The 15189-nt window shown below is 32.1% G+C and overlaps 1 protein-coding gene across 2 annotated transcripts in view; it reads left to right on the forward strand.

The window, feature by feature from the left end:
- Nucleotides 1-700: 700 nt before the first annotated feature.
- LOC129224437 (alpha-actinin) overlaps nt 701-15189 on the forward strand; it is a 106133-nt gene continuing 91644 nt past the window's right edge. For both annotated transcript variants that reach the window (XM_054858890.1, XM_054858892.1), the window contains exons 1-2: nt 701-814; nt 6625-6724. In XM_054858890.1, the coding sequence (XP_054714865.1) occupies nt 6635-6724 (90 nt within the window). In that variant the 5' untranslated portion in view covers nt 701-814; nt 6625-6634. The remainder of the gene's footprint in view (nt 815-6624; nt 6725-15189) is intronic.

A 15189-nucleotide genomic window follows, 5' to 3' on the forward strand; every position in this document is an offset into this window, starting at 1 on the left:
AGAATAAATGAGCATTTTTGAAGTGGATGGAAAGTAACACAGGAAAAGAAGCTAATGGAAGCTTTTTTTTATAAATATTTTTTATACCCGATGTGTAATTGACACTTTTCAATTGAATATGTTGCGCATTTTTTTTAAAAAAAGATTATATCGATTGAAAAAAGTTTCCCATTTTTTTTAAAGTAAAAATTTGACAGGAATTTTGTTTTAACGATTAACTGAATAAAATTGAGGTTTTGAAACGAAAAAATCTTCCCCTCTCCGTTAGTAATGTATTTTATTATTATTATTATCATTGTTCAGTTATTAATGAAGAAAGAGCGCTGCTTAAATGTAAATCGAAGTTTAAAAAACAATGCGTCGTGTTTAAGGCTTGAAGGGCATTAACGATCTACACGAGGGGCTTACTGTTAATTTAAATCGAAATGGGAAAAATAGCAATAAATAGCGACATTTTCTTACTTTTCACGAAACATTTTGTTGTTTAAATATACCTTCAAAATTTCTTCAAACTACCGATTTAAAAAAAATTCATGAAAATCCCCCCCCCCCCCCGCCCCTCTTTAGTGATTGTACATTTTGTACATCTTCCTCAGAAAAACCTCTATTTTCTCTCTACCTTTGTTATCTACAGTTTTGGTCAACAGATGGCAGCAGAGTTCTATGAGATGCCATCGAATGCAATTGGAACGTCACAATCGTTTCACGAAATTCGGTTGGCTGGTTCAAGAGTTATGTGGGTGAGGCTTGTATTTCTTTTGGAGTGGTAGCTGTCCTTTTCCTCCGGAGCTTGGAAACGTGATTGCAGCTAGAGGTAGTGTTTTTAGAATTATTTGCTTATATTATTGTTGATCAAGGCTACGTTTTTATGTCAGCGCAATGTTTTTGAATTAAAATACACTCCGCATTATAGTTCCAGTTATTGCGTTTACGATACCGTTCCTTTTTAGTTACGCAAACAAGCGATTTTGACAGGTGCTATTCACGTGTCTGAAAGGTAAAATTTCATTTAATTGACAAATATTCGGAAATGTGTCTCTTCGGTGGAAATCTAAGTGTCCACATTCTGTTTAAATGGAATTTTCAAAATCCAGGATGCATAATAATGTGATGGATTACCTTACCTGGTTTACCAATGGATTATTCCCATATTTTGTATACACATATCCAATGGAGATTTAGCACACATTTTATGTTTCACAACTTAAAGTTGTAAGTGTAAAAAAGCTGTCTATGAGTAAGTAATTCATAATAATCCTTAAAAAATAGTCAAAGTAAGTATTGTTTTTTTTTTCTTTTAATAATGTTGTTCAGTTACATTGTTGCTAAAATAGTATATTAAGATTATATAGTATGTTAAAGGCATTTTGAGGGAATCCTTATGTTTCAATTTTCTTATCATTTGATGATTTCTTATAGAATTAAGCTCTTGAACTCTTATCATGCCTATTAACTTTTTTGATAATTGAAAGAAAGAACTAAAGCACACAGATTGCTGTTTTATATTAATCAAATTTGAATAATTGTTGAAAGTGTTGGAAATCTTTTGATATTTTATCGTGCTAAGAGTTGAATTAACCTGCAAATACAGATGTATTTCGGTTCAAAGTTAAAATTTCAGCTGTCCATGCTTTTCTAAAAAGGTAGCATTTGCTGCCAAATTTGTATCTCCTTGCTCCTAGAGCTGTTCAGCAGTTCTAAGTATAGACTTGGCACAGTTAACTACTCTGATTACTAGAGCCTCAAGCTGTATTCATAAAGAGTAGAATATCTCTGCTTTTTTTTATCTTCTTTTTTGAATGTAGTTCATTGACTGAAAATGAAGGACATGTCTGCTTTTGATTGACCTTTTCATTCTCACAATTATTGTTTTGTAAGCTTATTTACTTTGCTAATTCAGCTTAATATTTTGCACCTTCCTTCGAAATGTTTTGTAAATAAATAAATTAATAAATTCTCTTAATATAGGACTTAGCGTAGACCATGATGGGGGGGGGGGAGATCTACGGCAAAAGACTGCAGCATTAAATTTTTTTAGGGTCAGGGCCAGATTACTGAAGATCAACTAGGCCATGCTTTATGACCTTGCTTCTCGGGGGGGGGGGGGGGTAATTTGAGAAGGGTTTTGCATGTCATGTGTTTGGAGGTTTACCTTTTGAGAGAGGGGGATGCTCTATAGCCCACCAAGGGCGCCCTGACCTAGTAATGTTAGAAGTGAGTTAATGGGGAAAAATATAAAATTGGTTTTTTTTTTTTAAATTTTAGCTAAAGAAATTTTTTTTCAACATTCAAGCATGATATATTATTTAAATATTTTCCAAAAAGTTATGCATTTTGATTTATTTTTTTATCAATTTCTGCATTTTCTATAATTCTGATGAACAAGTTAGACAGCAAGCTAATATCAAAGGTGTACCTATGTCCTATGTGTGTAAACGGGGTAAATTGCTTTCTCATTGTATTATTATGTAAAATTTTACAAGCCGACATCAAATGCTTTGAATATAATTACAGCAAATGCAGCAGGGGGGGGGATATATTTTAATGAATGTTTACAATTAATAATCCAATGATATTCTATACAGATTCATGGATTTCCCCCTAGTTAATTTATTTAAACATGCATTGCAATGGACGCTCTTCTCTCCATTAATGCTTTATAATCTGATGGTTTCAAATTATAAATGCTGATTTTTTTTTCGAAATTTTCTTTGGCAAAATATCAAAAAGATAAGAGGAGAGAGGCCTGGATCTGTATAAATAATCATATTCAGGATTATTTATTTGTTGTTTAAGTTAGGATTTTAAGTAACTTAAGTTTTAGGATTCATTGTATTTAGATGTTTAGTATAATTTTCAGATTTAAATATGTTGATGGGAAAAAAATTAAATTTATAAATATTTTGATTAATTCTAATGGAGCAGAGAATCAAAAAATAAAATAAAGCGTAGAATTATTATTAAAATTCATCCATGCACCAGGGGTCTAGTGGTTAAAATTTTTATATATTTTGAGAAGTGAGTATTATTCATATAATTGAACATGACTATATAATGCTATTCGTACCTGCAGATGCGTAGCAAAAAATTCCTCAAGGGGGAATTGTTTCAAATTTTCCCCTGTCCAGAATAAAAATAGAAAACTTGGAAATGTAAAGAAGCAATCAGGGTTTTATTATAATTTTATATACAGTATACTCTTGATTATCCGTGAGTCAATCAACAATCATGAACATTTATTTTCGCAACAAAAATGAAATATCAATGACTTTTTTTTTCTTCGAAAAACTAAATTTAAGCTTAGTTGTTTTCGTTTTATTTATTTGCTTACTTATTTTTTTTTTTTTTTTTTGTGCTTTCTTCATAGTACATAGACTTGTTATTTATTGCTGTTAAGTTCTGTTGTACGAAAATACAAACCATTTTTACTGCACTTTATAAATTTTAATCGTTTGTAGGAAATATTTTGCATCAATACAGCTAGTTTTGAGGGAGATCTATTTTTACCTTATTTGCCCCTCATTTTAGCCTTTTTGCGGTCTATGCATGATTTTTATTATCAGCGGCGCCTGTGCCACCCATTTCCGCAGATAATCGGGAGTTTACTGTAGTTAACATATAGGTACATATATAAAACCGACTAGATCAGGCATTCCCAAACTTTCTTGTGGCATCCTTTGATGAATTAGCCTTACGGCACTTTTATCTTTTACATTGATACCATGGATATTTCGCGGGGCCCCTCACCTTGCTGCACCTACTTAGAGAATCCCTGGACTAGATGATAAAAGCATATTTTCAACAGAGGATATTATAAATTTAATTTCATTATGGGGAAAATTTTGAGTTCAAGCCTTCTCCATTTTCCTGTACCACTAATTTGTGTATTGGAAGTAAAAAGCAACACTATGTCATAAATGTTTAAGCTTTGAAGAAAGAGCCAGTTTAATAATTCTTTTATTAATTCTTAATTTAATTCTTCATTCTATAGTTTTAATTAAATTTATGATTTCATTAAAAAAAATGCAATGAACTTTTTGCCACCAATTAGCAGACACTTATAAATAGCACAAATATAATCACATCCTTTTTCTCGACATTGTTCCAAAACATTCTAAGAAATAGAACGTTTTCTCGTTATGTTTTACTTTGTTAATTCATCTTTGAAAATTCTTATCACAGTATAAAAACTGCTTTTAAGTTCCGAACAATTTTTGTTATTATAACTAAATTAGTTTCCCTGATGCATTTTGAAGACGGCACTGCTCTTTTCCTCCTTATGAGTAAACTTTCAATACACCCTGCTCTCTTTTTTTAATTTCTCAATTCATCCTTTTTGCCCCATTAAAGTTTTAACAAAACTGAATTACAAAAGGAAACTTTTTATTTTTAAAAGTAAACGTTTGTGCAAATCTGACCTTGAAAGGTAACTTCCTCCTTTTTCTTGTCCACCGAAATTCGACTTCAATATAAATATTATTTTTCTCAGTTTTCAGCGTAATGTTTGTAATTAAACATTATTTTAGAAAATTACATTATTATTTTACAAAATACTACTTAAAATACTTAGGTTTTATATGAATATAATTTACAAAAAGGCTAAGGGGAAAAAAAAGTAAAAACAATGTAACACCTTTTCTACTATAAAATTTCCATTAAAAAGTGCTCTTTTAATTAAATTAAATTACCCTTTTTTCTGGTAGCTCTCTGCCCATGCCCCTTTTTTCGTCTGAGGGGAAAATAAGTAAAAAGCATTAGGGAATTCCAAAGTAATCGACTTATGTTGTGCAAAACACTCAACAAAGATTCCAAATTTGCTAGAACCTTGTTTTATTCAGGGCTGTGGAGTTGGAGCTAGACTGATTTTGGGGAAAAGTTGTCAGGAGTTGAAGGTTTAAAATTCTATATTTAGTGTAGGGGGTCGGTCATTTTACCTCAAAGCCTGCAATTCTGTGAGTGCTTGCAGAGTGAGACAGATTTTGGGGTAGAGAGTCTAAGTTGTAGGCTGAGACATTTCCTGAGTCATAGCCAAAGTCGGTAGTCTTCCCTCGCTACTCAGCAGCCCTGGTTCCATTTCGTGAATAACGTAAAGTTCTACTTTTGAATAATGTAACACTATTTTGATTATTTTCAGAAGCAATATTTAAATAATATTTTTCCTCTTAGTTTCAAAGATATATGAAATATATAACTGAAAAGGTTGTATCGTCAACAAAAATTTTAATTGAAAAATTCACATTTTTCTTGTTAAAGAAATATATGAGTCATAATAACTTTTCCTGCTTTTTTAAACCATTGGGGGAGGGGAGGGGAGGGGGCATTTTGAAACTCTCAGACTATCTCTAGCTGTTGGTCTACCTAAGTGTTCAGGGGTCAATTCAAAGGCAAATTGGGTTCCTCTTTGTGGCTCCTTCACAAAATTCTATTACATAAAAGTGACTATGTCACAAAATTTCATGTCTTAAAGTTATATTTTACCAAATTGCTTAATTGTAAAACAGTTCTTTTGTCAATTTTAAGCTCAATCAATTTGTCTGAAAGCAAACATCAGTAGGAGCACCTCCAGCTTCCAAGTCATTCCCAGTAAACTCCTTTAGACCAAATGGATTTCACATTCGATTTGTAATTGCTAAATGTGAACAATATGACAGGGATTTTTTCACAAAAAAAAAAAAAAAAAAAAAAGATAAATGCCCCAAAATAGTTATTTTTTCACAAAAAAAAAAAAAAAGTTACCAAAAAAAATTTTTTTTTCATAAAGTATGAACCTGAAAATAAAAACCCAGATCAGTCCTTGGTATTGCAATATCAGAAAAAAAAAAAAAAAAAAAACATATTTCAGAAAAAATTAGAAATACACATTTCATATCATGCTTGAAAGTTATTTCTGTTTAAAATTTTTACTGCATTATATGGTATGGAAGTAGAATCTAAGTTCTTAATGAAGTTCACAAAATGAAACAAGTAGCATAAGTTGAATAAATACTTTTGTGTGTAAAAAATAAAATAAGATGTAACTGTGTCAAACAGCACAATTTGCAGATTACTTCATGACATGTGTTAACATAACATGATGAGGAACTTATGGATGAAAAGACATCCAACAACAATTAGTGCTATTTGACGTTATATCTTATTTTACTAAGGATTTAACATATTTGGAGTCTTTGCAATGTATTTTGTCTAACAATTGATTAGCAGTTAAACTAGAATTGCCTGATTCTTGGTGAGTTTTCAAACTTTATTATGCAATATAAAGCAGAAAATTTTACAGTTGTAGGCAAGCACAAAACACATAAGTTTCTCTCCATCATTGGAATTGTTAGTAACTTCAAAAATATTAATAAGTTAATTGTCATAAATATATTAGTTTGCCATTCTTTGACGAATTGCCCAGAATCCTTGGATAAAAATTCTGTGAGAAATAGTATATGATCTCAATTTCAGTGGCTAATAATCAAAGCTTTTTTAGAATTGAAAAAAACATTGACTTTAAGCACTTAGTTTTGTCAAGTGTTGTGTTACAAGTAATGAAAAATGAAGTTTCAGTCACACAATAATTATCTTTTTTATGAAACCACTTTAGTTAAAAGTGCAATTTAAAAGTAATGCATTATTTTTTAGTGTTTCAGCCATGATGATGGATGGAGGTTATATGGAGCAGGAGGAGGAGTGGGAACGAGAAGGATTACTTGATCCTGCTTGGGAGAAGCAGCAGAGAAAGGTACTTCTTTAAACTTATTTTTAAATCTTAAATAGTCAGGACTAGCTGATCATGTGAAAATTTGGCTCTCCATGACAATTTGAGCTTTCCTGCAGGAAATTTACTTTTACCCTTTTTGTTCTTTCATTGCACAGGTCAGCCCATTGAACAAAAAGAATTTTGAACTTCATAGTTACAAGAAAACAAAGCTTATGCGTAAATTAACCAAAATGAGCTTATTGCCTGGAAATCCTACCATGTTTGTTGCATTCAACAACAATACCTTATGATAAATTTCATGAACAATTAAAGAGAAAATATCTTGCTTTTTATTTCCAACATATGGGGTGAACTGGATTTGGCACCTTTACCAAGGGAAATGAACACAACTCATGGTGGGATTGAAGCCGTGATCTTTGCATTTTTGGCATGATAGTCCAACCAACCAAGCTATATGGTCTTTCTCATGGGGTGCTATACACTACACTAATGATTAATAAAAGAAAGAATAAACCGCTTTTTTTTTTTTCAAAAAAACACCCCAATGTGAGTTGTCTGTTTAGTTTTCACCCAAAGCAGTGAAAAAAAATCTTTAAAATAATGTCTTACCTACCAAGATTAATGAATTATTGACAAAGTTATGACTTTCACACAAAAAACAATTTTGAAAAATAATGTATATGATTATCTTTACTAATAATAAAGCTGAAAGTCTCTCTGTCCGGAGGATGCCTGGATCTCTGTGACGCGCATAGTGCCTAGACCGTTTGGCCGATTTTCATGAAATTTGGCACAAAGTTAGTTTATAGCATGAAGGTGTGCACCTCGAAGTGATTTTTCAAAAATTCGATGAGGTTCTTTCTCTATTCCAATTTTTAGAACAAAAATCTCATAAGATGGATGAGTAAATTATGAAATTATCATAATGTGGAACCGTAACGTGGGCACAAGCCAATTGGCGAGATACGAAATTATCATAACGTGGAACCCTAACATGGGTACAAGCCAATTGGCAAGAAAATTCACCATACATTATGTGTAAATATACAGGCGAACCAAAAGACCTTTTAATTTTTCTATTACGAGAAAAGCCGTGTGGGTACCACTAGTTTTATTATAAAAAAAATGAAATATTTCAAGTTACGACTTCTTGTAGCACTTTTTGTTGATACAAATAATAATGTTAACAAAAGTATTGTATGCAACCTAGTTAAATTTAAACTATCATTTTTTGTTCTACATTGAAACCTGTCTAAAAAGCATCTCTCAGAGGCAGACTTTATGGTGAATAGTAACAATTCAATTTAAAAAATGTAGATGAGCATGTCATTTAATCTTGTTGCTCTACTGCAAACAAGATAATTTATTCTCTTTTGTTTGCGTGTTTTGTTTTCAGCTTATAAAAGTTGATCTTTAATAATTGTATTCTATTTTAACAAGGGCGCCCATATAGGGGGTAAGGGGGGCTCAAGTCCCCCCCCCCCCCCTTAGGAATAAGAACTTCCTTGCTTTTAGTACTTTTTTCTTTGCAAAAATGTATAAACATTTCTTTTCCAGCCATTAATGAAAAGTTATTATAAAATAAGTTATTAAAAATGTCAAATTTTAATGTCCTAATCTGTACTGAAATCGGTTTCCATGGGGAAAATATTCTGCTAAACCAAAGGGAACATTTTTGAGCCTCCCCCCTTAAAATTTTGCATATTGGCGCCCTTGTATTATTATAATTTATATTTAAACATTTAGCATCTACAACTATGTACCCTACTGTTTCCGTTGCATAGCACATTGTAGTAAGTGGAGGTGATTGGGGCTTATAAGTGAGGGGGCAAAAAAAAAAAAAAAAAAACTAATAGCCATAGGACTTTTAGCAGCATCAAAAATTTAAAAAGAAAAAAAAATGTACAAAATTTGGTTTGGATTGGTTTTCAGTGTATTGAATCAGATGTGGAAATTGATGTTAGTCTAGCAACTTAATTCCTGTTTTTCTTAAGATTTTGATGAATTTTGTGCACATCGACTTTTTCCAAAGAAACACTTAAATATGAAATAGACCTACATTATTTACCCCGAAGTATTTTGAGTTGTCACAAACATAGGTAATAATTTCATTAAACAAGTGTGGCTTATTTAAATAAAACAATTGATTTACTACTATTGAAACAATGAATACATAAACTAAAAGTTATTGCTTGTGCTAAATTATGTTTCGTAGACAGATATACAGAGCATAACAAATAATTGTGTTCTAAAATTTTTTTAACTTCTGCTTTTTTTTAAAAATAATTTTTAGTTTTGATTTATAAATTGGAAAATAAAATTAATAAATTAACAATAAAAGCGAGGGAGGGGTCCCCCCTCCCCGAATCGGCGCCACTGATTGCAATCAGATATTTTTAATTTTTCTGCTTTCCAAAGGCTGAAAGTATACCCAAATTTATTCAGATGGTGTAACAATGAAACAATGCATGAAATTTGATCAGCAGAAAAGTTACTTTGAACAAATGAGAAGAGGGAGGGGGAGAGAAAGAAGATATATGCATATTGTTCTGATATTTTATTCTCAATATGTTCAACATTGATTTGTTTTATGTAATACAGTAAAACCTGTAAAGTTGACCACCTTTGTAAGTTGACCACCTGTCTATGTTGACCGCTTTTGTCAGGAACGGAATTAGTCCTATGTTATATAATGAAGGAAAACCTCTGTAACTTGACCACCTCTCTATCTTGACCACCTGTCTATCTTGACCACTAATGAACACCAAATTTGGTTTGGAGCATTGTAAAAAACCCTTTGTAAGTTGACCACTTGGTTTATTTTTTAAAATTTTACTTAGCAAATTGTTTTATTTTATTATTTTTTTTATAGCTTTCCAAGAACATTTTTGATACCAGACCAGCGTTTTACTAACTAAATGAAACAGTAGCATAACTAAACCTCCTTTTGAGTTTAACCACATGGGAAAACTATTAAGAACCCATTTATTCCCAAAACTTGTTTTTCTTTATGAAAACATGTGTCAATAGAAAAGTACAAAGTATTTTTTTCCAGTTGTAAAATTTTGTGACAACAATGGAATTGTGCTGAAGAGTAAAGTTACTTGCATTGCAGTATTTCTGGTGCAAGGGATTAAGAGATACGACATTTTCATTCTCAACTGCTTTTTTGAACTATGAGAGTTCAGCTTGTTGCTCTTTGTGTTATAGTTTTACATAAAATGACTTCAAAACGAAAGTTAGTTGAACTTGAGTTTGATAAAAAGTATGAAATATTAAAACTAATTGAAAAGGGAGAAAGCTAGAGGAAATTAGCTGACACATATGGAATTTCTAAAACTAGTGTCTAGTAAGTGCGCCAAATTCAGTAAGGAGTTATTTTGTTGAAAAGTAGATCATCATGGAGTTATAAATGTAGATGAGAAAAATTTGCAATTTTTGAGAAGCTATGAATTTTTAGGAACTATTAATATTAAATGAATAACTTTTCATAAACAATAAGATTTTTTTTTTTTTTTTTTTGATCAATTTACTGAAATTTTAAATTTACATGACACATTATACATCATTCTGGGAAAATAATCTCTAAAAATATTTGAATAACATTTTAAAATATTGTTTCAAAGTAATGCTAAACAATGAAAGTGAGTTAAACAGAAAGAGTAAGTGTCAATCAATCAAAAAATGAATACATGGTGCAAGAAATGACAAAAAAAAAAAAAAAAATCATTACCCCCTCCATAAGTTGACCACCTGTCTAAGTTGACCACCAAAGGACTGCACCGGAAGTGGTCAACTTACACAGGTTTCACTTACTAGCCGCCTACGGCGACCAGCTGGTCCGCCTTTTTGCGCCGGAGTTGCTGCCTTCGGCGGCTGCTTAGACAATTTAGCGACGGTATTACTCAATGTTTTTCTCTATATATCAATATTATCATTCACCTTTTTACGCCAATGTTGCCGCCTTCGGCAGCTGCAGAAATAAATTTCGTCGCGGTATCAATCAATCTATTTCTATCTATATCATTAGTAGTTTGAATAAAATATCTTCTAGATCTATCTCTAGTTCCGTCGTTTGGAATATTTTTAATGGAGGGGGAGAGGAGACACAAACGGTGTACTCTTCATGCGAAATTTGTCGAAAAGTAACAAAAAGCACTTCCACTTTTATGTGAAAGCATTATTTTTTCAAAGTCATGGTGTGTGTGGGGGGGGGGGGGGACATTGACACCGCGTTGAAGTTCCTTAAATGACGGGCATGTCTCTTTCTTGCTGTCCATCTACCATATCGACCTCTATATTTGTCTATCTATTTATATACATATCTACCTCTGACCAGTAATTAACAATCTTTTTTAATTTATATAAGTATTAATTCGAAAAAACCTTTTTTGTCCACTCAATCTCTATCTATCTCTGTATCTACCTAACCTAACCGCCAATCAGTATCAGAAACAAAGATGGTGTAAAAAACGCGGGCTTTATTTATTTAATTAAAATTGCCCGCAAAAACAAAGGCTCTAGTATGTTCCCCCGTAATGTGCAAAAGATTAAAAAAAAAAAAAAAAGTGAAGAGAAGGCAAACGATTTCAGTTGGATCACGTGATGTGGTAAGTTCGGAACTCAGCCGGCAAGCGAACAGCTCGCGTTGTGTTCTGCATTAAAAAAAATGTTTAAAAAAAACTATTGCGTATTTTTAAAAACTTTTTTCTTCTGAAGGGGGCAGAATGTTTTTACTATTACCAACTAAAATTTTAGAATTGAGGGTTTAATACTTTTCGCAGGATGGGTTTCGAAAAAACTAAACCCAGAAAAAAAATGTAAAAAAAAAAGTTTTTTTCAAAAATCTATAAAAAATATAAAAATTGCTCTATCTTCAAATTTTTTTTGTTCATCATATTTAAAATTAAATTTCCGACACTATAGTACAAAAAATATTTGTCTGGCGCGATTGGGTCGGAGTCTGTGAAGTTAAAAGTGCTAAAAATCACATAAAATATTAAATAACTTCTTTTTTAATTAAAATATCGAAGACCGAGGTGCACATCTTTCAGCAAAAACTGCACCTGTATACCAAATTTCAGCTTTCTAGGCCTTAACGTTTTCCCAGGATGCGCGCCACACACACACACACAAACATCTTATTTTATTATATGTATAGATATTTTTGAGAATATCAAGCACTCTCTCTTTATGTTACACATTGATTACAGTTTTTATTTGGTACAAGGATCATATTATTTTCATTGCTGAATTAAAACAGTCATGTATTTTATTCAAATGTGTTCAAGAGCAATCAAAAGTACATTTTAAAGTGGGATAAAAATATTTTAAATTATTAGCAGATGGCTTGGCTATCTTTTTTGATAATGTATCAAATTTTAGCAAATAGTATTTGACTGGAAAATTAAATGCATCATGATTAATGTACAAATCCCTATTTTATACATACACCATTAATTTTAGTATGCAAAAAAGAAAAATTATATATTTAAAAAAAATGTTTTCAAAATAATTGGTGAAATGTTCTTTTTTATATTTCATTTATTTTAGAAAATAAATTATTTTTAGCCTGGGAAGACAAACCTAGGATAATTTTTACACTGACTATTGATGAAAATTTTAAAATGAAACCTTAAAATGCAACCAAAACTTATGAAGCATCGATTTTAAATTGATTCTTGCATTACTGCAGAGGAAAAAAAGGTGGGCGCTCTGTATTTGAGAGTTACAGCTCTGGTTGGGTTTCATTGTTCAGATAAATAACACAGAGCTCTTAAAGCCAAAGAAGCTTTATCGCAATTTAACTTCAACATCAACTAAATTGGAGATAAAAAATGTTTTGTAAGATGAAAACTAGTGACTATTCCCCACTTAGTTACTATTGATTTTAGTCTTACCTGGCTGCAATGGTATAGGTAGATTTTTTATCATGAAGTTTTCTCTGAATTATATAATTTTTACACACAAGTATCTATATGTGTAGAGACAAAGAAGCATAAAGGTATAGACAGATGGATAGAGATATTTATGGACATATATAATAGAGGTATATAGATATAGAGAGAAAAATGATCTAGATAGAGATACATGTAGATAGAGAAATTTATTGGAAGAGTAGTAGACTCATATCGTCGCCTCAGAGCAACAGTAAGATATCCTCCCTTTGCTGCGATGTGACGAAATAGAAATTGTGTTTTTTTGAAAAGAAAGTTTGGATAGACTTTGTACTGTTAGAAATCTCATTTCTTCAAGGCAGGGGTTTTACCCCTCCCCCCCTCCCTGCCCCCATGTCCCGTGTTTCGCCTCTGGTTGGCAGTACTACAGTAAGAATTTCTTGAAAACTGAAGGATAACTTCCCCTTTATGAGACAGTTGGCTTAACTTCCCAGCAAGTTTAAAAAATTTTAGTTATTTTTTAAATTACTTGACAATCTCAGTTTTGTTAATTTGTTAAGACTTTAAGACTAAGGAAGTTTTAATTAATCAAGGTTTGAAGACGGCTGAAAGAATATTTTATTTCTCCTACTCCAAAGGGGTAAAGCTACTTGATTAAATCAAAGATTTTAAATATACCTAAGTTAGATGAAACTCCTATCGTTAATCGATTACAGATAAAAAAGAACATACTTAAGTCTTGACGCGAAAGTAAAGGGTTATATTTTGTTCTCGTAGTTCAGGTTTTTTTGAAAGTTAGTTTGATTTAGTAGTGTCAACTCTTTATAACCTCTTTAAAGTGGATTTTATTCTATTTGCTATATTCCACAGCTAAGCTGATTCGCATTCGTGTGTGGTACGGTAGTCTTCGCTTGTTCCAAAAAAGAACACTTGAAGACGACCGAGATGAATGTAGGTGCCGAAAAGTTGAAGAATTTCTACCTTGTATCTCGTGGGTGGCAGAACGTGACTAAGTACAGAATTCTGCTCGCTATTTTTAAAGAGATCTTCTATTCAGCCCAAAGAGACTCGGGAGCTGATGCTTCTTTGTAGCTTTTTGGAGGAATGTCATGAAATAGGCGGTTTTTATTTGTGTTAGTCAATAAAAGCGATTCATTCATCTTAAAATTGAGATGGAAGTTCGCCTTCTATTCGAGACAGGTCTTTGCCGTATTTTTATTATTAATTAGCTTTTATTGGTCTTCCTCTGTCGATGGCAGTGGTGGATTTACCATGTCGCGATTGCTACGGGCTCCATAGGGGATAAAAAAATGCAAAAAGTAAATGTTTTATATAGTTGTGTGGTAGGCAAAGGGGCCCCCAAAATCTCATTCGACGGGCCTCCAAACCGATAAATCCGCTACTGGTCAGTGGGACAAGTTTTTAAATCGTTGTTAAACACAAAAATGGGACATTTCACGAAAAAGCCGCCATTTTGTACCTCACTTATAAGTTCATATATTTTATTCAGAAGTATAACAACTTTAAGAGGAAAGAAAGAACATTGACAGTCCTGCCACAAAACGTAGTTTTAGACTGTCTTTTCTCACAATAAAGGGTTCATGACCCTCATTTTTTGCGGCCTATGTATAAAATCTGATGCCAGTTCATTCCTGCCTATGGCCCTCTATTGATTTAGTTGAAAAAATGATGCAATTGCACAAATCAATTGATATCAATAATGAATGGAATAATCAATAATTTTCTAGTTGCTGAATACGGCCATTGAAGGGTGTAATTGTATTTGGACTTTTGAATAAACTATCAGAGGGGGAAAAAAAAACTTAGTTTCATTTTATATTTTCTTTTGACAAACTTTTGATCTTCACTTTCAAGTGTCTACATTATTAACGGATCGCTTGTTTCGGCAAGTAATTGAAGGAATAAAAAGTATAACCTTCTACTTTGAACCAACTAATTCAATTTTGCCATCCATTCACATTGTTCTCTTTTCGCTCAATCTGTTCTATCTGTCCTATCAGTTCCGTCATCGCCGCCGCAGATGCCTCAAGCCAAAAAGAAAAAAGGAGAGAGAGAAAAAAAAAAAAAAGATATCGTCAATCATGCGGTTAAAATGTGATGTTGGTATTCATAGGGCAATCTTAGCATAGCGGAAACTTTTCATTTAGTCGTGTTTTCTTTCTTTTCAGTGTGAATCAATAGCACTAGCAACTATGTAACAGAGATTGAAATCGTTACGTTTTACAAAATTTTTGTTTTGGTAAAAAGGTATTGCGCTGTATGCTCATGCTCAGCGCTCGTAGACAGAAATTCGTGGACAAAAGTTTTTTTTTTTTGTGTCTTTTTCTGTTTGTTGCGCATTGCTAGTTTGGATGAGTATCCATCCCTTTTCGTGAAATTTAATTTTTTTTTTCGCTTCGGAGCTCGTTACGACTACTAAAGGCAGCTTTCCCACATTCAAACCGTTGAGTAGAGAAATACATTCGACAACTTGCACAAGTGTCACTTCGTGCCTTTGTTGTTTTACCTTTGTTCAGAAAAAATGTATAAAAAAATGATAAAATCAGCATTATTTAAGCATAAAATTTC

This window comes from Uloborus diversus, chromosome 6 (genome assembly GCF_026930045.1).
Source record: "Uloborus diversus isolate 005 chromosome 6, Udiv.v.3.1, whole genome shotgun sequence".
Taxonomy (NCBI): Eukaryota; Metazoa; Arthropoda; class Arachnida; order Araneae; family Uloboridae; genus Uloborus; species Uloborus diversus.